Source organism: Chiloscyllium punctatum, chromosome 18 (assembly GCF_047496795.1).
Source record: "Chiloscyllium punctatum isolate Juve2018m chromosome 18, sChiPun1.3, whole genome shotgun sequence".
Taxonomy (NCBI): Eukaryota; Metazoa; Chordata; class Chondrichthyes; order Orectolobiformes; family Hemiscylliidae; genus Chiloscyllium; species Chiloscyllium punctatum.
Window position 1 is genome coordinate 100,053,204 of NC_092756.1, and position 19,121 is coordinate 100,072,324.

The window sequence follows — 19,121 nt, forward strand, 5'->3', positions numbered from 1 at the left end:
TCATTGGACCAATTCGGTTTACTTCATCATGTATATTATTCAAACAAACCCAAAGGAATCAAATAATACAACAATAATTCCCCACAATGAACTTCTTTAAGATTGCAGTGCCTTACTGTTCAGGTCCATGGAATAATGGACTAATGCATGTTGTCACCAGAATTTCCATAATATGAAAGGGAAAGTACATAAAATGCTCATACAATGTCTAAGTAAACTAGGCTATGTCTGGAGGAGCATTCTCAGAACAAACATTTTTATATACGCTGACATGTACTGAACCCCAGTTCTTCCCTCATTTGAAGTCTATAAGTGGGCAGCAAGTCTGATCTTCAGGTACAGTGTTTATAAAGTCACAAATGGGAGTACACCCTCAACTACTGAACTTCAACCATAATATCATCAGGCTGAGCTTTACCGTATAATATTTGTTCAGTCTGTACATCACATGAGCAGATTTCATAAATGTTTGAAAAGAATACACAGCAGGCTCAGAAATGAATATACACAAATCTCAAACAAATACCAAGACGTTGGTAGGTCTAGGACAAGAAGAGAGCACACATCTGGGTTACTTATAAAAGTCCTTCCATTTCTTTCATGAATGATTCGTAGATATCGTCCTTTGTTTGGATAGAGACAGCAGGTGTGGTTTTTGGTACTGGCTTTGTTGGGACAACAATCTCTTCCTCTCCCTTCTTCACAGGTGCCTGACTCTTGCTTTCTCGTTTTACACGCAGCGCAGTGGGGACAAAGCGAGTGATCTCAGCCTTGGGGTTGGTGATTTGGGGCTTCGCACTGATGGTGGCAATTGCTTTCTTCTCGATGGTGGTCACAGTCTCATCCATTTTTGGACGCTGGATGAGACTTGGAGGAGCACTGAGGACACCAGGGTTTGGCACTGGCGCTGGGGGGAACAATCCTGGTGGTGCAGGTCCCAATGGAGGGGCCATTGGTGGACGTATCATACCTGGTCGAGGAGGTGGGATACCTGGGGAGAAAGCCAATTTGTTAGATTTGGGCAACAAAGTTTCAGAAAATCATTAGAATCTCACTACCCTTCAAAGAACATTTAGAATGCTCAACTGAACAGATGTATCTCACTTGTTCTCTTAATTAATATCATTTCAACAACCAAAAGATGCAAAAGGGTCATTCATAGACCTTTCAGTGAGATGCAATTATGACTAAAAATAAATTACACTAAAATGGACATAAGTTTGTGTTTAAAACTTTATTTAACTGAACTTTGTCCACTCCTTTAACCTATCTTTATCCTTTTGTAGCCTTATGTCCTCTTTGCAACTTAATTTTCTACCAATCTTATGTCATCAGCTAATGTCACAATCATTCCTTCAGTCCTTTCATCAGTCATTTATATGAGTTGTAAACAGTTGAGGTCCCAGGACTGATCCCCGAGACACATCAATTGTTACATATTGCCAAACTAAAAAAAGACCCATTTATGCCTAATTTCTATGTCCTGTTAACCAGCCAACCTTCTATCCCATGTTAAAAAGCTACCCACTACACGTGAACTTTAATTTTCTGCAATAGCCTATGTGGCACTTTATCAAATGCCTTCTGAAAATCCAAGTTTAACACATTCACTGGTTTCTCTTTATCTGGAGCACATGTTACCTCCTGAAGGAACTCCAATAGATTATTCCTCTTTCATAAAACCATGTCGACTCTGCCTGATTATGTTGAACGTTTCTGTTATATCTAAATAGCTAGCCTGACGCAAAGAGTTCATTTGGAGAGCTCTTGCTACATCCTTATGTGGGATAAGTTTACTCAGCAAAGTCTGTAGGCCCCAGAGGATTTAGGATCTTACTGGTCTTTGAGGCTAGTTTTCACGTAGAACGATGCCATTCCCAATCAGCACTATGTTTGTGTAGTGGACCTGATCAGGTGTATCCTCAAACTATGTGGGAAGCTAGGGAAGTGATTACTGGGCCCCTTGCTGAGATATTTGTATCATCGATAGTCACAGGTGAGGTACCGGAAGACTGGAGGTTGGCTAACATGGTGCCACTTTTTAAGAATAGTAAGGACAAGCCAGGGAACCATAGGTCAATGAGCCTGACATCGGTGGTGGGCAAATTGTTGGAGGGAATCCCGAGAGACAGCATGTACATGTATTTGGAAAGGCAAGGACTAATCAGGGATAGTCAACATGGCTTTGTGCATAGGAAATCATGTCTCACAAATGTGATTGAGTTTTTTGAATTAGTAACTAAGAGGATTGACGAGGGCAGAGCGGTGGACATGATCTATATGGACTTCAGGAAGGCATTCGACAAGGTTCCCCATGGGAGAGTGATTAGCAAGGTTAGATTTCATGGAATACAGGGAGAACTAGCCATTTGGATACAGAACTGGCTCAAAGTTAGAAGACAGAGGGTGGTGGTAGAGGGTTGTTTTCAGACTGGAGGCCTGTGACCAATGGAATGCCACAAGAATTGGTGCTGGGTCCACTACTTTTTGTCATTTATATAAAAGTGACTTGGATGTGAACATAAGAGGTATAGTTAGTAAGTTTGCAGATGACATCAAAATTGGAGGTGTAGTAGACAGCAAAGAAAGTTACCTCAGATTACAACAGGATCCTGATCAGATGAGTCAATGGGATGAGAAGTGGCAGATGGAGTTTAATTCAGATAAAGGCGACGTGATGCATTTTGGGAAAGCAAATCTGAGCAGGACTTATACACTTCATAGTAAGGTCCTAGGGAGTGTTGCTGAACAAAGAGACCTTGGAGTGCAGGTTCATAGCTCCTTGAAAATGGAGTCGCAGGTAGATAGGATAGTGAAAAAGGCATTTGGTATGCTTTCCTTTATTGGTCACAGTATTGAGTACAGGAGTTGGGAGATTATGTTGCGGCTGTACAGGACATTGGTTAGGCCACTGTTGGAATATTGCGTGCAATTCTGGTCTCCTTCTTATAGGAAGGACATTGTGAAACTTGAAAGAGTTCAGAAAAGATTTACAAGGATGTCGCCAGTGTTGGAGGACTTGAGCTATAGGAAGAGGCTGAATAGGCTAGGGCTGTTTTCCCTGGAGCGTCAGAGGCTGAGGAGTGACCTGATAGAGGTTTATAAAATCATGAGAGGCATGGATAGGGTAAATAGACAAAGTCTCTTCCCTGTGGTGGGGGAGTCCAGAACTAGACGGCAAAGGTTTAGGGTGAGAGGCGAAAGATATAAAAGAGACCTAAGGGGCAACTTTTTCCATGCAGAGGTAAGTGTATCGAATGAGCTGCCAGAGGTAGTGGAGACTAGTACAATTGCAACATTTAAAAGGCATCTGGATGGGGAAGGGTTTGGAGGGATATGGACAGGTAGCACATCTGGTCGGCATGGACAAGTTGGAAAAAAGGGTCTGTTTCCGTGCTGTACATCTCTGAGTCTATGACCTATTTACATCCACAGATCATTTTATAGGTGCCTAGCTCTGTTTATCAAGAACAGTTAATCATCAGTCAGGGTGCTGTTTTGATGTACATCTGATAAACTGCAGGAGTCATCAAATCAGTGATTTTGTTAAGATTCCCCAAGGAGGGTTATTAAAATTGAAGTTTCAAAAAAATGAAATAAAATATGATCTTTGGAAAACAGCAGTAATTCCTGACATATTACAGCCCCAGCAAATTAAAAGAATAAATACTGTGAGTCTCCGTGCATTTTCAAAATTCTCAATGTATTTTACAAATTCCTGAAGCATCAGCTGTAGTATAACGTATACTACTGTCACCTCAGACTAAAGTCCACTCTCGGGTTTTGATGCAAAAATCAAGATTACCAACTCCAATACAGCACCGAGAGAATGCTGCCACTGTTGGAAATGTTGTCTCTCAGATGAGATGAGACATTAAAGCAAGGTCACATCTGCTAGCTTATGTTATGCTAAAGACCCCATAGCACTACTTCAAAGAAGTTCTCTAACCCTCAATTAACAAAAAAAAATCTTGTCATTATCAAATTGTTGTCTGTGGGTGCTTGCTGCGTGCAAATTGGATGCCGTGTTTCCAGTATGATAACAGCAAGTACACTTGAATATTTTCCCTTTTTGTCAATTTAACAATGTTTAAGGTGATTTGAGAATTTCTGAAGTTTTTTCAGGTTACTGAAAATTAGTACAGCTGTAGGAAAAATCTCTGCTTCTATATGGGATTCCCTAAATTCTATAGAGGGTCATGGAAGAAGGACCTTGAAACAAATGCAGCAATCCACTATAAAACATTTCAGACAGTCTCACTATGTCAACTGATTCATGCAGGTTATGCAGCCCCACCTACAGGTAAACCCTTAGAGTACTGTCACTACAGGTTATACAAACAGAATCAATATCAGTTTAATATCTTACCTGGGGGTGCTGGTGGTGGTAATCTGGGAGGAGGTCCCCGTGGTGGTGGACCTGGAGGAAGGCCTGGTGGGGGTCCTGGTGGTGGGCCCGGTGGTCGCCCAGGTGGTGGCCCAGGAGGAAGCAATCGTGGAATTGGTCCTCTAATGCCAGGCAATCCTGGTGGTCGTATGAATGGAGGTGCACCTGTAATCAATGACAAACAATTACAATCAGACTGCACATAACTGATCACAGTAAATTCCTCCCTGTCAGAGGTATTATTTTGGACCTCCTTTTCAAAAAAATATTCACAAAGTGTCAGTGTTCCATGACAATTCTGACACATTTTCAAAATTTCAAGTTTATTTCAAAGAAGACCAAATTAGAAAACAAATTCTGTTTCTGCATTTGTGGCAAAGCCTGAGAGTCCAAGTGATTTATTAATCCTGGAACAAATGCAAGTTATTAGGGACAGGAAATTTTTCGATTAATATAATTTTGTGATAATTGAGTAAGGCAAGGGGCTTTATTTTAAGCACCTCTGGCAAGATGCAGTTCTTCATCATGTGCAATCAGTAATGCAAAGTACAAATCCCTCCACCCTGCTCCTACAACAATCCCTAGCTTTAGAACTGCAATATAAAATTCAACTTAGAACAAAAAAGTTTAAAAACACTCCCTCATTTTGCCATCCAATTAGTTATCTCACCATTCAAATATTCGCACCTTAGTATCCCTTAGCCCACTGTAGAGAACGGATTCTCACCTACTTCTCTGAAAGACAGGACAAAATCTTTTCCTTCCGTTTTCAGCATCTCCATGGAGGGAATAAGAAACTACTTTGAAAAGTTTTCTTTCAGCTACTCAAGGCCAAGTACTCTGCAAAATGTCCTAAACTCATCGGTGGCAAGTATTTTCCGTCAAATTGAACAATTACTCCAATTCCACTAAGAGGCTGCACAAAAATGGATGGTAAGATTGGCTGGCAGTAATCAGTATCCATACATGGGTCTCTTTCTGACTGGGAGGATGTGACAAGTGCGGTGACTCTGTGCTGGGGTCTCAGCTTTTTACAATTTATGCCAATGACTTAGATAAAGGGAGCAAAGGCATGATAGCTAAAGTTGTAAATCCCATAAGTATAAATAGGAACATAGGTAGTGAACAGAACAAGGAGGTTGCAGAAGCTGTCAATAGATTGAGTGTATGGGCAAAAAACTGGCAGCTGGAAAATAATGTAGGTAAATGTGAAGTTGCTCATTTTGACAGAAATATCAATAAACCAGAATATTATTTCAATAGAAATGTTCTAATGCACAAGTCACAAACATGCATTTTCAAGGTACAGCAAGTAATTAAGACAACAAATAGAATTTATCAGAAGAATTGAACATAAAAGTAATGATGGTATGAATCAATTAGAAAGGACATTAGTGAGACCACATTTCATAGAATTTGAAGTTTTGGTCTTTTTTTTGAAAAAAAGATGTAAATATATTGGACACCTGTTCAGAAGAGGTTTACTAGATTGATATCTGGAATGACTGGTATGTCTTATGAGAAGAGGTTGGAAAGACGTGCTTTGTTGTCACTGCAGTTTACAAAAGAAGCTTAATTAAGTGTGACTTAAATGAAATGTGTAAAATAAAGTGGATCTAAAACAGACATTTCTTCTGGAGGGTGAGTTCAGAGCTATCCAGCACTGCTCTACAGTTAGGGATTGCCATTTTATAGACAGAGGAAGAGAAATCTTTTCTCAGAAAAGTTGTACAGTTTTGGAACTCCCTGCCTCAGAAGGCAGTGGAAGCTGGGTCTCTGAATATTTTTAAGGCAATGGTAGACAGATTCATGTTAGGCTAAGGAATTAAAAATTATTGGGGTTAGTTGGTATTCAAAAATTCAAAGCATAAATAGATCAGGCAACATCACACTCAATACCAGATCAAACTTGAGAGGCCAAATAGCCCACCTCTGCTTCCAAATTATATCTTTATACTAACCCTCTAAGTGTTTGTTTTCCAAATGACATTAATCATACTATCACACTGGAGGAGCACCTATTGTGTTTATTTTCTTACCTGGAGGTGGTCCTGGTGGTAAACCAGATGGTGGTCCTGGGGGTCTCAGTGGAGGTGCAGGAGGAGGACCGAGAGGTGGAGGCCCAGGCATGGGTGGGGCCTGCATTGGTGCCCGAGGGGGCATCGGAGTCGGTGGTGGAACCTGCGGCCCTTCTGGCCGTGGTTCCTCTCGTTGCCGCTTTTCTCGATTCTGCTCTTCAGCATCCATTTTTTCCTCTTCTGCAGCTGCCTCAGTATGTGCTTCCTCCTCCTCCTCCTCCTCTTCATCGGGGAAATCCTGACCTATTAGAAGGTACAGTATCAATTCAACTTCATATTCTGCACACAAAATTTTGAAAAATACAAAACTGATGGATTTGCTACCAAAGAATCAAGAGTCTACACAGGCCCCCACTCAAGTTAACCACACATTCCTCTTACAGAGACAACATGGCTACTGATGAGTCACTGATCATTAGAGCAACACAGGAAAGAAAATTAAAACTCAGCATGCACCAGTGAAATATTAGTATAGAAAAGACAAACTGTCACCCCAAGTTCAATCCTGCCACCTGGGCATTTTCTCAAACATGCTGTCCTGGTATATACTGTGAGGTAGTTTTTCATGAGTGTAAAGTGCCATTACACTGAAATCACATTGGAGCTTCCTCTGTAATACTGGCAACATAAATTGCATTTTAAAAATAAATCTTTGGTGATTTAGCTGCTAAATTCACAGCAATCATCTGAAAACCCAGGGACCCTGGGTCTTATGTCAGCCACTTCAGAACGGGATCTGTAGGTATCTAGCTCAGGATAATTTGATACATCATTCAGTTCTTCTCATCGTAGACCCGTCCAACCATATTTCGTCCTGAAAAGACCAAGTATCATCTCATTACAGTCACCCAATCCTGGAAAACCTTTGGCAGCAGGGATAATCGGACATTCCTCAGGTTTTGGTCATGAATTACAAATGGTTCACCATGGTGAGATTATCAGTTGGACTTTAAACTCACTTTCAGCAACATTCTCTCACACAATTTCTAACAAGAGTTACTAGATATTGAACAGCAGCTGATTGTACACTTCTAGAATTTGGGGAACTGAGGCCATTTCTCAATTGTAATTTGTTAACTTCCATTCAAACCATGACAGACTTTAAATTTCCTAGTAAAATGGAAAATTACAGCACAGGAAGGGAAATTTAGCCTGTCACACATGACTCTGTTAGTTCTTCAAAAAAGCAGTCCTGTTCAGTCTCATGTCCTTGCTTGTTGCCCACAACCCTGTTAAATTCTTCACCTTCAAATAAATGTCTGACTTACATTTGAAATTATTTGTGGAATTAACTCCAACCTGCTTTCAGGCAAAGGTGGTTCAGATTATGACATCTGCTTAAGTGAAAGAATTTTCTTCATCTCCACTTCCAGATCTTTTGCCAATGACTTTAAATCTCTAGCCCCTGGACATAGACACACCTGACTTAACAATAGGTAAGATAAGGAAGACCATTCTATCTGCTTATAAGTTCCTGCTTACTTCTATTTGCAAATGTTTCTTTATAATTTTCCTGATTTGTAATGCCTAACAGTCCTGCCTTACATAAGCCAGCTAAAACAGCATATGCTGTGGATTAAGCGTCGGACCCCTCTGGGCTATATGGCTTAGCAACATATTTATTTATATAGCTACCAATGATGGAATGATTAAAATTGAGGATGCTCAGGCGCCCAAACCACCAATATAAAAACTAACAGTACAGTGTCTTTCTAAGCTTCTGAAGAAAACTAGACTCTTTATCTAAGACATATTTTTCTCTAATGTGGATGACATAGGTGTTGTACCCTTATCATTTACAGATCATTTGCATTCTTTGCCTGTAGTGGAACAGCTTTAAATGGAAGCTCTTAAAGCCCATCGATTACACACCTGCCATTCGAAGCATCATTGCCTGCAGAGGAGTCAGCTCCTTCAGGTTTTTCTTCTTCTTTCTCTTTTGTTTGTCTTGCACATCAGCAAACCGCACAATGCGCCCTTTGGGAAAGCAAAACACGCTCAAACAACATGTCTTCTTGCTCTGGTAAATAGCAACACAAGGAAATACACGTCTATATCTTAATATAGTCATTGAATCTTTTATCCTTCTCAATGTTTTTGAATAGCAACCTAGTCAGCAAGGATATCAACAAATTTATTAATTCAGCAAACAACCTCAAAGTCTACATTAACAAGAGGTTGATCAAAAATCAAGTTTACAGAAACAATATTGGATATCAATCAATCTACGGGCTGGGAACAACCAACAGACAGAATAGTGCTGCAGTATATTGAGAACATTGTGCGTTACTGCAGCAGTTCAGGTCATGACCAGATTCTGTGCATGAACCGCACCTGGCAAAAACCAAATAAAACAACAGCATACCGGGTTTATCATCATCTCCTCTTAAATTTTCATCATCTTCATCGCGATGCCGAAAATCATCATCGTCATCATCACTATCTTTATCCTTTGAATCTTCACTGTCTTCATCCTGATCTTCTCGATTTCCATCTTGATCCTGCTCCATGCCCATAGGGTAATCATCATCCGCACTGTCATCCTCATCCTCCTCTTGCATATCCTGAATCGCTAAAATGACAAAGTAAACATCAGGATTGTGTATACAACTCTCTTCATTCATTGTGGAACTACATTCACAGAATTATAGTAACTCAAATGTTGCTATACAAAATGGATATTATTGGAAATGTACAGTTTCACCTGTAAATGATACCTTACCAGTCTCAGGATCATAAATATTATCTTCATCTTTTCCTTTCAGAGGTAAGCCTGGAGGAGGGCCCATCCTTCTTACATAAAGCGCTAACACCTGAGGTGGTGGCGGCCCTGGAGGTGGGCCAGGAGGCTTCTTACCAGGTGGTAATCGAGGAACGCCATGAGAAGGAGGAGGCATGAGTGTGACAGGTTTAGAGGGTGGCCTACAGGGAAGAAGAATCAAGGTGCATTTCTTTTCAATAAAGGTCCACTAAAAGTATCAATCCAAATTTTGCAACACTTTGATACACATCATTAACTTCCAAAATTCAAACAAACATGATACATATTACCAAAGCACAATCTTAAATGAGGAAGTTTAAACCCAAAATCACAAATATGCTGTGAAACTTGAAAGGGTTCAGAAAAAATTTAGAAAGACGTTGTCAGAGTTGGAAGGTTTGAACTATTGAAATTGGTCAAATAGGTTGGGGCTATTTTCTCTGCAGCCTCGGGGGCTGAGGGGTGACCTTATAGAAGTTTATGAAATTATGAGGGGCAAGGATAGGCTGAATAGTCAAGGCCTTTTCCCCAGGGTAGGGGAGTCCAAAACCAGGGGCAGAGATTTAAGGTGAGGGCAAAGATTTAAAAGGGACCTAAGGGGCAACATTTTTAGGCAGAAGGTGATGCGTGTATGGAATGAACTGCCAGAGGAAGTTGGTACAATTACAACATTTAAAAGACACCTGGATGGGTATATGGATAGGAAGGGTTTAGAGGGATACGGACCAAATGCTGGCAAATAGGACTAGATTAATTTAGAATAACTGGTTGGTACTGGCAAGTTGGACCAAAGGGTCGGTTTCGGTGCTGTATATCTCTATGACACTGTTGAAGCAACATTTGTAAAGACTGTATCATTTTATTTTTTGCATTTTTGACTGCGAACTGAAATGGAACAAGGACTAAAACCAAGATCGTGGAAGGAATTGCTGCACTATTAAAAACAAGTCACTGAACCTCATTGCGTGTAGTGTTCATACTGAGGCTCTGTTTGTGGATAGCCCAGCACCAGGGGGAATGCAGAACAAGATTTGGTCAGCAACATGCAGCAGATTGGTTTGCGCAATTGTAACCAGGGGAGGATGCCGAAAGTCATCAGCCTGGTGGCAGCTCTGACTGGTTCCTGGGTAGCTGAACAGCCTGTGGGTATGAATGATACAGTGAGAAACATTCAGACTGCTGAAAAGCTACTGTATCTCTCTATAGTGAAAATACACCTGGAGAAAGCTAGTTATTTTTTCCACCAATTTCAGTAAAACTGTCACTATTAAACTGAAAAGAGCTTTGCAAATGTATTGATCTTGGTGTGCTTCCTGTGGAAAGTGTATGAACCTGGAGAAAGGAAACTGAAGAACCAAAAATCATGGTCAGCAAATGATCCTCTCAGTGAACCCTATAGAACTACTGGTCCCAGACTTTTCCCTCTATCCATAACTCAATTTTTCTGCTATATGTGTAGGGGTTTTAAAAAGGGGGTTAAGAGTGTTAACAAACACAGCCAAATGTTGGGAGAACTCTTATTGTCTACTTGTGATTACAATTTACTTATTTCTACTAAGCATTAATTACTTAGATTACTTAGTGTGGAAACAGGCCCTTTGGCCCAACACGTCCACACTGACCCGCTGACATGCAACCCACGCAGACCCATTCCCTTACATTTTCCCCCTCACCTAACACTACGGGCAATTTAGCATGGCCAATCCACCTAATCTGTACATTTTTGGATTGTGGGAGGAAACCCAGTAATTCTTGTTAAATTCAAGGACCTGTTCAGCATTTTGTATTAGCTTAAATCCAATGGACTTTGTGCACTTTGATTGGATCATTAACTCCTACATAGACCTTGTGAGTAGTGGGGCTTGAGAATCAGTAACCTTTCCCAATTGGGTCAGGAGAGATTATAAATCTAGATCCGCATTTTACATTTGTCGTCTTCATTACAAATTTTTGTCTTCATTTATAATAGAAAATTGCCCATGTAAACGTACCTTGTAATTCCTTCCTCCCACCAGTAGATATGATAGAAACCAATAATTAACATGAAACGCTGCAGTTGCTGGAATAGGTACATCCACAGTCAACATTCCCTCTGAGGGGAGAGACTGCTGCGTAGTTCTACTCATGGTGACTCATTGGCTTCTGCTTCTGGAACCCACTGACCATTTAAATTTCCTTAAAGTTGGCGAGTCTACTACTGTTGCAGGCAGTGCATTGCACACCCCCTATTACTCTGAGTAAAAAAACTACCTCTGACACCTGTCCTATACTTATCACCCCTAATTTAAAAACTACGTCCCCTCATGCGAGCCATCACCATCCACCCTATCTAACCCTCTGCTTATCTTCTATGCCTCAATTAAGTCACCTCTCAACTTTGTTCTCTCTAACGAAAACAGCCTCAAGTACCTCAGCCTTTTCTCATAAGACCTTCCCTCCATACCAGGCAACAGCCTTGTTAATCTCCTCTGAACCCTTTCCAAAGCTTCCACATCCTTTCCTGATGTGGCGACCAGAACTGTACACAATACTCCGATTGCGGCCGCACCAGAGTTTCATACAGCTGCAGCATGACCTCGTAGTTCCAAAACTCAATCCATCTACCAATAAATGCTAACACACCGTATGCCTTCTTAACAACTTTATCAACTTGGGTGGCAACTTTCAGGGATCTATGTACACGGACACAGAGGGGGCGGCACGGTGGCTCAATGGTTAGCACTGCTGCCTCACAGTGCCAGGGACCCAGTTTCAATTTCAATCTTGGGCGACAGTCTGTGCGGAGCTTGCACATTCTCCTCGTGTCTGTGTGGGTTTCCTCTGGGTGCTTCGGTTTCTTCCCACTTTCCAAAGATGTGCAGGTTAAATGAATTGGCCATGCTAAATTGCCCATAGTGTTAGCTGCATTAGTCAGAGGGAAACCTCTCTTCAGTGGTTTGGTGTGGACTTGTTACACCGAGGGGCCTGTTTCCACACCGTAGGGAATCTTATCTAATCTCTCTGCTCATCGACACTATCAAGAATCCTACCATCAGCCCAGTACTCTTTGGTCCTGTTGCTCCTTCCAAAGTGATTCACCTCACACTTTTCTGCATTAAACTCCACTTACCACCTCTCAGCTCAGCTCTGCAGCTTATCTATGTCCCGCTGTAATCTGTAACATCCTTCAGCACTATCCACAACTCCACCAACCTCAATGACACCCCCACGTTTATTAACCCATCCTTCTATGCCCTCATCTATAGCAGTGGCCCCAAAACAGATCTTTGCAGTATACCACTAGTAACTTGAACTCCAGGATCAATATTTCCCATCAACCACCACCCTCTGTCATCTTTCAGCTAGGCAACTTCTGATCCAAAAGGCTAAATCACCCCCGATCCCACGTCTCCGTATTTTGTATATAAAGAGGTTCTTGTTACAAAATAAGTTGCTGCTCACCCATAAGCTGATGTCTTTTTCAATATGGACGGTGGCTGTGCTCCAGGGAGAGGGATATCCTGAATCATGATGTTTGATGGAGCGTGAGGCATGTCTGGCAGTGGAATACTCTCTACCTCCACATGCTGGGCATTCTGTACAAACAAGAAAACACCTGCATGTTTACAGAGTATGAATGAATACAGAATTACAGCATCTTGAATAAGTATGGTCCTTCATTCATCTATTTTGGCTTCCTACTGCAAGAAGAGTTATGTCTTTAGTCAATAGACAATTACAAAAGAGACAAAGACATGTGTGCACTACCCCTAACAATAGCTGCACTTGGAATTATAAATATCTGATGGCAGCAAGGTCAGCTTTGAGGAGTCTTGTGAATTGCCAATTGCACTGCAAATTTCTTGTCAGAAAATAACTCAAGTTAAATAGCAAATATTCAGACGAGTCCAGACACTTGATACTGTTACAGACTCCCCAAACAAAAGATAATTTGTTTTAAATAGACACCTTAGAACTAATCTACCCTTTTCTCAGACAGAAAGTACAGTTTAGTTCTGTTTTTATAATGTCAGCTGAAATTTTTTTTTTGAAGAAAGCACTTTCCTGCACTTTTATCACAGCATCACCTAAGAAGTTCCCCAGTTCTTGCTACTTCATACAAGGCCCCGAGATTGTTTGAAATGTCTTTGTTTATTGAATTCTCAGCATTGAACTGTGTTCAGCAGAGCCATTCTACAGAAAGCTGCACTCATCTCACTGATTTCAGTGTAATTCCTCTTTCAAACACCAAGTCTGTTTATAACTGTCTTGAACTGAAAGGTAACAAAAGATAGGTCAGCACTTCAACCCCCAGGATGCAAGTGAAACTCATGCAGGATTTGTTTTCTGTAGCTCCTGCACTTCAGTTGACAGCTCTGCCAAAGGACCATTTGGTAGTAACTGTAAGAGACAATCTTTCCATGGACTTATCACCTTTCACCAGTACAGATCAGCATGAATCTTTTTTTTGGAAATCTACATCTCAATTTTTAAAGCATTACCCATTTTTAACAAAAGATAGTGGAAAAGGAGGGGAGTACCATGAACAGAAGCAAATGCATTAACAAAATGCTGTCTGCTGACAGAGTAACAAGAGATCCATTCAGCAGCTCTGTTTGTGTCACCGCAGCTGCTTTGTAAATGGTAGTTGTTTAATTGACAATTTGTGTAAAGCAAAACAAAAGGCAAAGGGAACAAATTCAGACCAAAGCTCCACATTCCCTGGACAGACTAGACTCAGGGTCAGTAGTGACACATCCCTGGGAACTGTTGATAATAGAATCAGAGGACACCAGCTATTTGCCAGTGACTCTCCGATTTTAACTACCACTTAAATTTCAGATACTTCCCTGTTTGGATAAAAGGATTAATACTGCTTCATAAGCAAGAGAAAATGGAACATCCAGCCAAGGTGTTCTCAACCAAGCAGCATTTAGCTTAAAAAGTATTTTTTAGAGCACAGTAATAACGAGCTTATATAAAGATGAAATCAGACACTTAAAAGGGAGAGCACTAGATTTAAAAGAAAATATCATCATCTCTCAGTCAACACCATAATCACCAGTTTTATTTCTTTAATTTCCACTTAAAACTTAGAGGGTCTGCAATGTGCAACTTTTAACCTTATTTTATATGTGTTACATTATACTATAATTACCGCAACGTCTAACTTTTGACTTTGTTCTTAAGATTCTGTACCTAGGTACTTGTACAGAAGATGGCACCTTGTGTGGAAACATTATATACTTTTTACTGTACTCCTGTACTTTTGTATTTGAATATATGACAATAAAATTAAAATTAAATCACCTGTAAGTTCCTCCCCAAGGCACCTACCATCTTGACTTGGAATGATAGCGCCACTCCTTCAGCATCACTGGTTCAAAATCCTGTAACTCCTCCCTAACATTATTATGGATATACCCACACTAAATGAACTGCAGCGATTCAAGAATACAGCTCATCACCACCTTTGCCAAGATAATCAGGATGGACAATAAGTGCTAGTCCTGTCAGTGATACCTATATCCTGTGCATGAACCCAAAAATATTGCCACAGCAGTTTTCTGTTACTTGCCCAACTCTAAGAGAGACAGTTCACTGCACTAGGGCAGAAAGTTTTCACATCAGGTGCCCTTTTTTGTCAGCAAAATTGTTAGTGACAAATTTGGCCTAAACTCCTTAGAAACTTTACAGCAAACTCAAACATTTCTTCAATTAAAAACAAAGTACTGCAAATGCTGGAAATTTGAAACAAACATAAAAAGCAGGAGAAACTCAGCAGGACTGGAAGCATCCATGGTTAGCAAAACAAAGTTATTGTTTTGAGTCTGTATGATCAGTCAGATGAGACTCAAAATGTTAGCTGTGTTTCTCTCTCACAGACCTGCCTGTCCTGCTGAGTTTCTCCAGCATTCTCCAGCCCATTTGTTTCACACCTTTCTTGAATTAATGCACTCCACCCCAACATACGAATCAACTGACATTAGGAGATCAAGACCACGTGTGGAATTGCACAAAACCAGAGTGATCGTCAATTACTGAACATTGCCACTTCCATATTTAATGCAACAAATCAAGCTTTGTTACTTATCTATTCTGAACTGTGCAATGAAGGACTATTATTCATTCCACAGAAATTAAGAGGGATATTTTTGTTAATAAAAGATTTATACACAAGCATTTCTATGATACAGAAGACAAATAGTTCAACTCTACCCTCACCTTGACAGCATCAAAGAACTGGCACAGCTGTGATCGCTTCTGTTCATATTCGGTCTCAAGTTTCCGCAGTTCCTTATAAAAATCAGTATTTTCTTTCTCATACAGACGCAGGATCCGCTCAAATGTTTCTCGTAACTTTTTCCGTTTGTCTTTCAGCACCTTCTCATTAAGTTGTGGCTGCTGCACAGGATTGAATTCTGACAAAAGGGAGTGAAGGAATAAACAAAAGCAGAGCATGCAGTTCACAACATCACTTGAGCATATTCACAGCACTGAGCATCACACTGAATATTAGACACAATTTTTAAAAGTTCCTGCAGCATATTAAAATAAAATAAAATTTGCTAAATTCCAATCTTAATCTTTGCCCAGAAATGTGATAAATCCCTTTGATCTCCTAATGCATTTTGGTTCACACAAAGATTTGATATAAATTCATCAACATATTGATATTTTCAATTACAAGCAAACAGGAAACAATCCCAGGATGAATGGCTTATCTTATGAAGAAAAGTTACACAAGTTAGGCTGTAACCATTGGAATTTAAAAAAATGAGAGGTGACTTACTGAGACATACAAGATATTCAGGGGATTGGATGTGGTGAGATATCAGTAGAACATTTTCTCATGAGGAGAGCTAAAACAATGGGTTACAGTCTACGAATGAAAGCTCTCCAATAATAGGAGATTCTTATCCTTCACTAAAAGGTTGTTAAGGGTGCGCAATTGTCTTCTCTATATCAATGGATGGTGGGTCCTTAAATTTATTCAAGATTATAGACATGGGAGTCAAGGGTTGTGTAGTGAGACAGGAAAGTGGAGATGTGACCATCACAAATCAGTCAAGATCTTATTTCGTGGTGGAGCAAGTTTGAAGGGCCAAAAAGCCTACACTGCTCATAAGTCTTATGTCCACATATAGGAACATTTGAAATTCTAAAACCACCAGTTTCAAAAAGGATGCTGCTCAGTCACCAATTGGAATCGCGTAGTTCAAAGGTGATTGGAATATTGAATTGCACACAAAGTTATCAAAACTAAACCCCTATACCCCCAAGAATGCAATTGGGAAGCAACCATGTTTTCCAATACAATAGTAACTTTAAAAAGGAATATCTGGAATATCTTAATTCCTATGCTTTACCCATTTCATCCAGTTTCTCCATATCTTTGATTATCTGTTTGGGATCCTTCATCTTGAGCACAGCAGCTCGCACCATCATTCGCTGCTTCTTGTTCTGTAGGCATAAAAGTTACACAGGAATCAATCAATAATTCAAATTTACACCAAAAACACTTTCATGATTTGCAGTTGATTTAACAAAAGAAGCCCTGGCAATTTAACTGAAGAAACAGGAAGCTACGATGGCTAATTCTTCTGTGTTCAACAAACCTAGCCTATTTAACCTGATAGGCAACTGTTTAATCTCAATCTCTTCTTTTCCATTTATAATGTATCTAGTTTCTTTGCTCTCCATACACCAATGGCATTTCTTCCCTGTAATTCTCTCTCCTGAGCATTGACTTAAGGACTTTGCTATCTCCCACCACGACCTTGAAATTGAGGCTGATAGCAAGTTCCTTCTCTTCATGACAATGATAGGGAAGACAGTATCTGGAGGAGACTGCAGTCAAGTTTGATTCTGTCCTCACCTAGTAGCAATCATTGGAATAACAACCAGGAGTGAGAACACGGGCTCAATCTATTTTAACCATTCATGTCTAGGAAGATGAAGGACAACTTAAGTCCTTGACTGCTTTTCAAGCTCAAATCAGGTAATTCAGCATAATGGAAGGAGTAAGCTTTCAATCTTCACAACGGGAATGGCTCAGAATCATGCCAGTTAGTTGCCTCTAAGCTGTCAGTTTGAACAGAATGTTATATAGCTGGAGGTTTAAAAAGGAATGGCACAGACACAACATTAAATATGACAGATTTAGAACAGAAAGTTATTAGTTGAGGCAGCAGCAATATGAACACAAGATTATACAGGAAAAATGGAGATTGAAAAGAGGTTCAGGGATCTGGATATATGCTGAGTAAGTTAGACTAGAACCTTTACAAGCATACAAAGAAAGTGATGACCTTGATCATGGGATGAATGGCACATTCCTTTGCTGTAACTTGCATATGAATTAGAGTGAATTGATTTTCACTTATTCTGCCACCAATTCTTTCTCATGCACTCTCTTAGCATTCCTAACTGTTTCTTTTTTAAGTTCCACCTCCACTTTTTATATCCCCCTAGGGACCCTACAAAGATGTGCCATCTGTACCTGCCAAAGGCTTCTTTCTTTCTTGGCTTAATCTTTATGTCCCTTGGCATTCAGGGTATCTAGTCTCCCTCCCACCCTTTGTCTTTATGGGAGCATAGTGCACCCTGTATTCTCTTGATTTCCTCTTTGAACAGATCTCACTACTCTCTACAGGTTTACTTGCAAGTATAATCTAATGCACTTTGATTTCACCTCAATAAAATTAGCCTTTCCTCATTTTAGAACTTTTATTTCCAACCTATTCTTATCCTTTTTTATAACTATCCTAAAGCTAATTGAATTACGGTCACTATCTCCAAAATGTTCCCCCACTTAAATACCTTCCAATGGTCAGGTTCAACTTACAAATACTAGGTCCAAAATTCCCCCCGACCTTTGTTGCTTTTTGTTTTACATACTAACTAAAGATCTTCCCCTGGATTGACTAAGAATTTTGCTTTCTCCCTATCTTGCACACCAAAACTTGCCCTTTTAATATTTGCATAGATAGAATTCTTTACTATTACTGCCCTATTATTCTTACACTTCTCTGAAATTTGATTACATATTTGATCCTATATCTTCTCTTTACTGTTTGAGAGCATGAGGATGAGAAGAGCAACTAAGATGAAGGGGGTGGGTAGAGAGATATCACAGTAAAACCTTCGGAAGTCAAGACAATAGAAAAGAAGAAATTAAGTTACAGGATTAAAGAGAGAGAGGAAAACAAAAAGCAATAAAGAACAGAACAGGCAGACATTGAAGTAGCAAAGAACAAGCATGCTGCAAACAACGTAAAGCAAATGCCTCACCTTTTTCAGTTCCCGTTTCCTGGCTTCCTTTCCTGTTTAAAAAAAATACGTGGCCCAGGTTAGATTTAGGCAGGAAAGTAAGAGAGGGAGATAACATATTTTGCAACCTCAAATCACTTCAAAGCTCTTTCCAGCAAATACAGCACTCTTTGAAATGCACTCACTGATGCAATGTTGAATTCAGTTATTAAAGGAGATCTGAGGCATTTCCTTTGAATTCAGATTTTCCTCTTGTCCTGTGATGTTGTGGGGATGGTGGGAACATGTATCTCTTTCCATTGTGCCCCTGTCTGATCTGCTCCAAAACGCCTGTTCCCAAAACAACCACCCAAAAAACCTCCCCCCTCAAGACATCTCCCTAAAGCAGCCCCCGCCGTATCTCTCTCTCTCTCTCTCTCTTCCCCCCGTCCCCGGTACTCACGGGCCTGGTCTGTCGGGTTCATGAATTTCCCGCTCTTAGTGGAGCTGGTAGACCGCCGCCCCATCTTGGCGGTGTATCTCTCACTCTTTCTCCGCGAATACGAGAGTAACTGTAATCCGCCTCAATGTTCAAATTCAGCCTCACTCACAACATCCCCGCCGCCATCTTCTGCCTGGTGACGACCTTTCACCTCCCCGGCTC

At 40.4% G+C, this 19,121-nt stretch overlaps 1 protein-coding gene across 1 annotated transcript; it reads right to left on the reverse strand.

Annotated features, from left to right (window-relative positions):
• On the reverse strand, nt 1-19,121 carry wbp11 (WW domain binding protein 11). The gene is made up of 11 exons (XM_072588960.1): nt 18,921-19,121; nt 18,500-18,531; nt 16,576-16,669; nt 15,431-15,627; nt 12,668-12,801; nt 9,188-9,387; nt 8,831-9,037; nt 8,338-8,442; nt 6,427-6,708; nt 4,370-4,552; nt 1-991 (listed from the first exon to the last, which is right to left on the reverse strand). The coding sequence occupies exons 1-11, from the start codon at nt 18,982-18,984 to the stop codon at nt 576-578; spliced, it is 1,914 nt and encodes a 637-aa protein (XP_072445061.1). The 5' UTR covers nt 18,985-19,121; the 3' UTR covers nt 1-575.

Coding starts and splice junctions, on each gene's coding strand:
- wbp11 (XM_072588960.1), bottom strand. CDS start 18,984: ATGGGGCGGCGGTCTACCAGCTCCACTAAGAGCGGGAAATTCATGAAC. Junction 18,532..18,920: donor GAACCCGACAGACCAGGCCC/GTGAGTACCGGG, acceptor TTTTTTAAACAG/GAAAGGAAGCCAGGAAACGG. Junction 9,388..12,667: donor AAAAAGACATCAGCTTATGG/GTGAGCAGCAAC, acceptor TCTTCCCTGTAG/GCCACCCTCTAAACCTGTCA.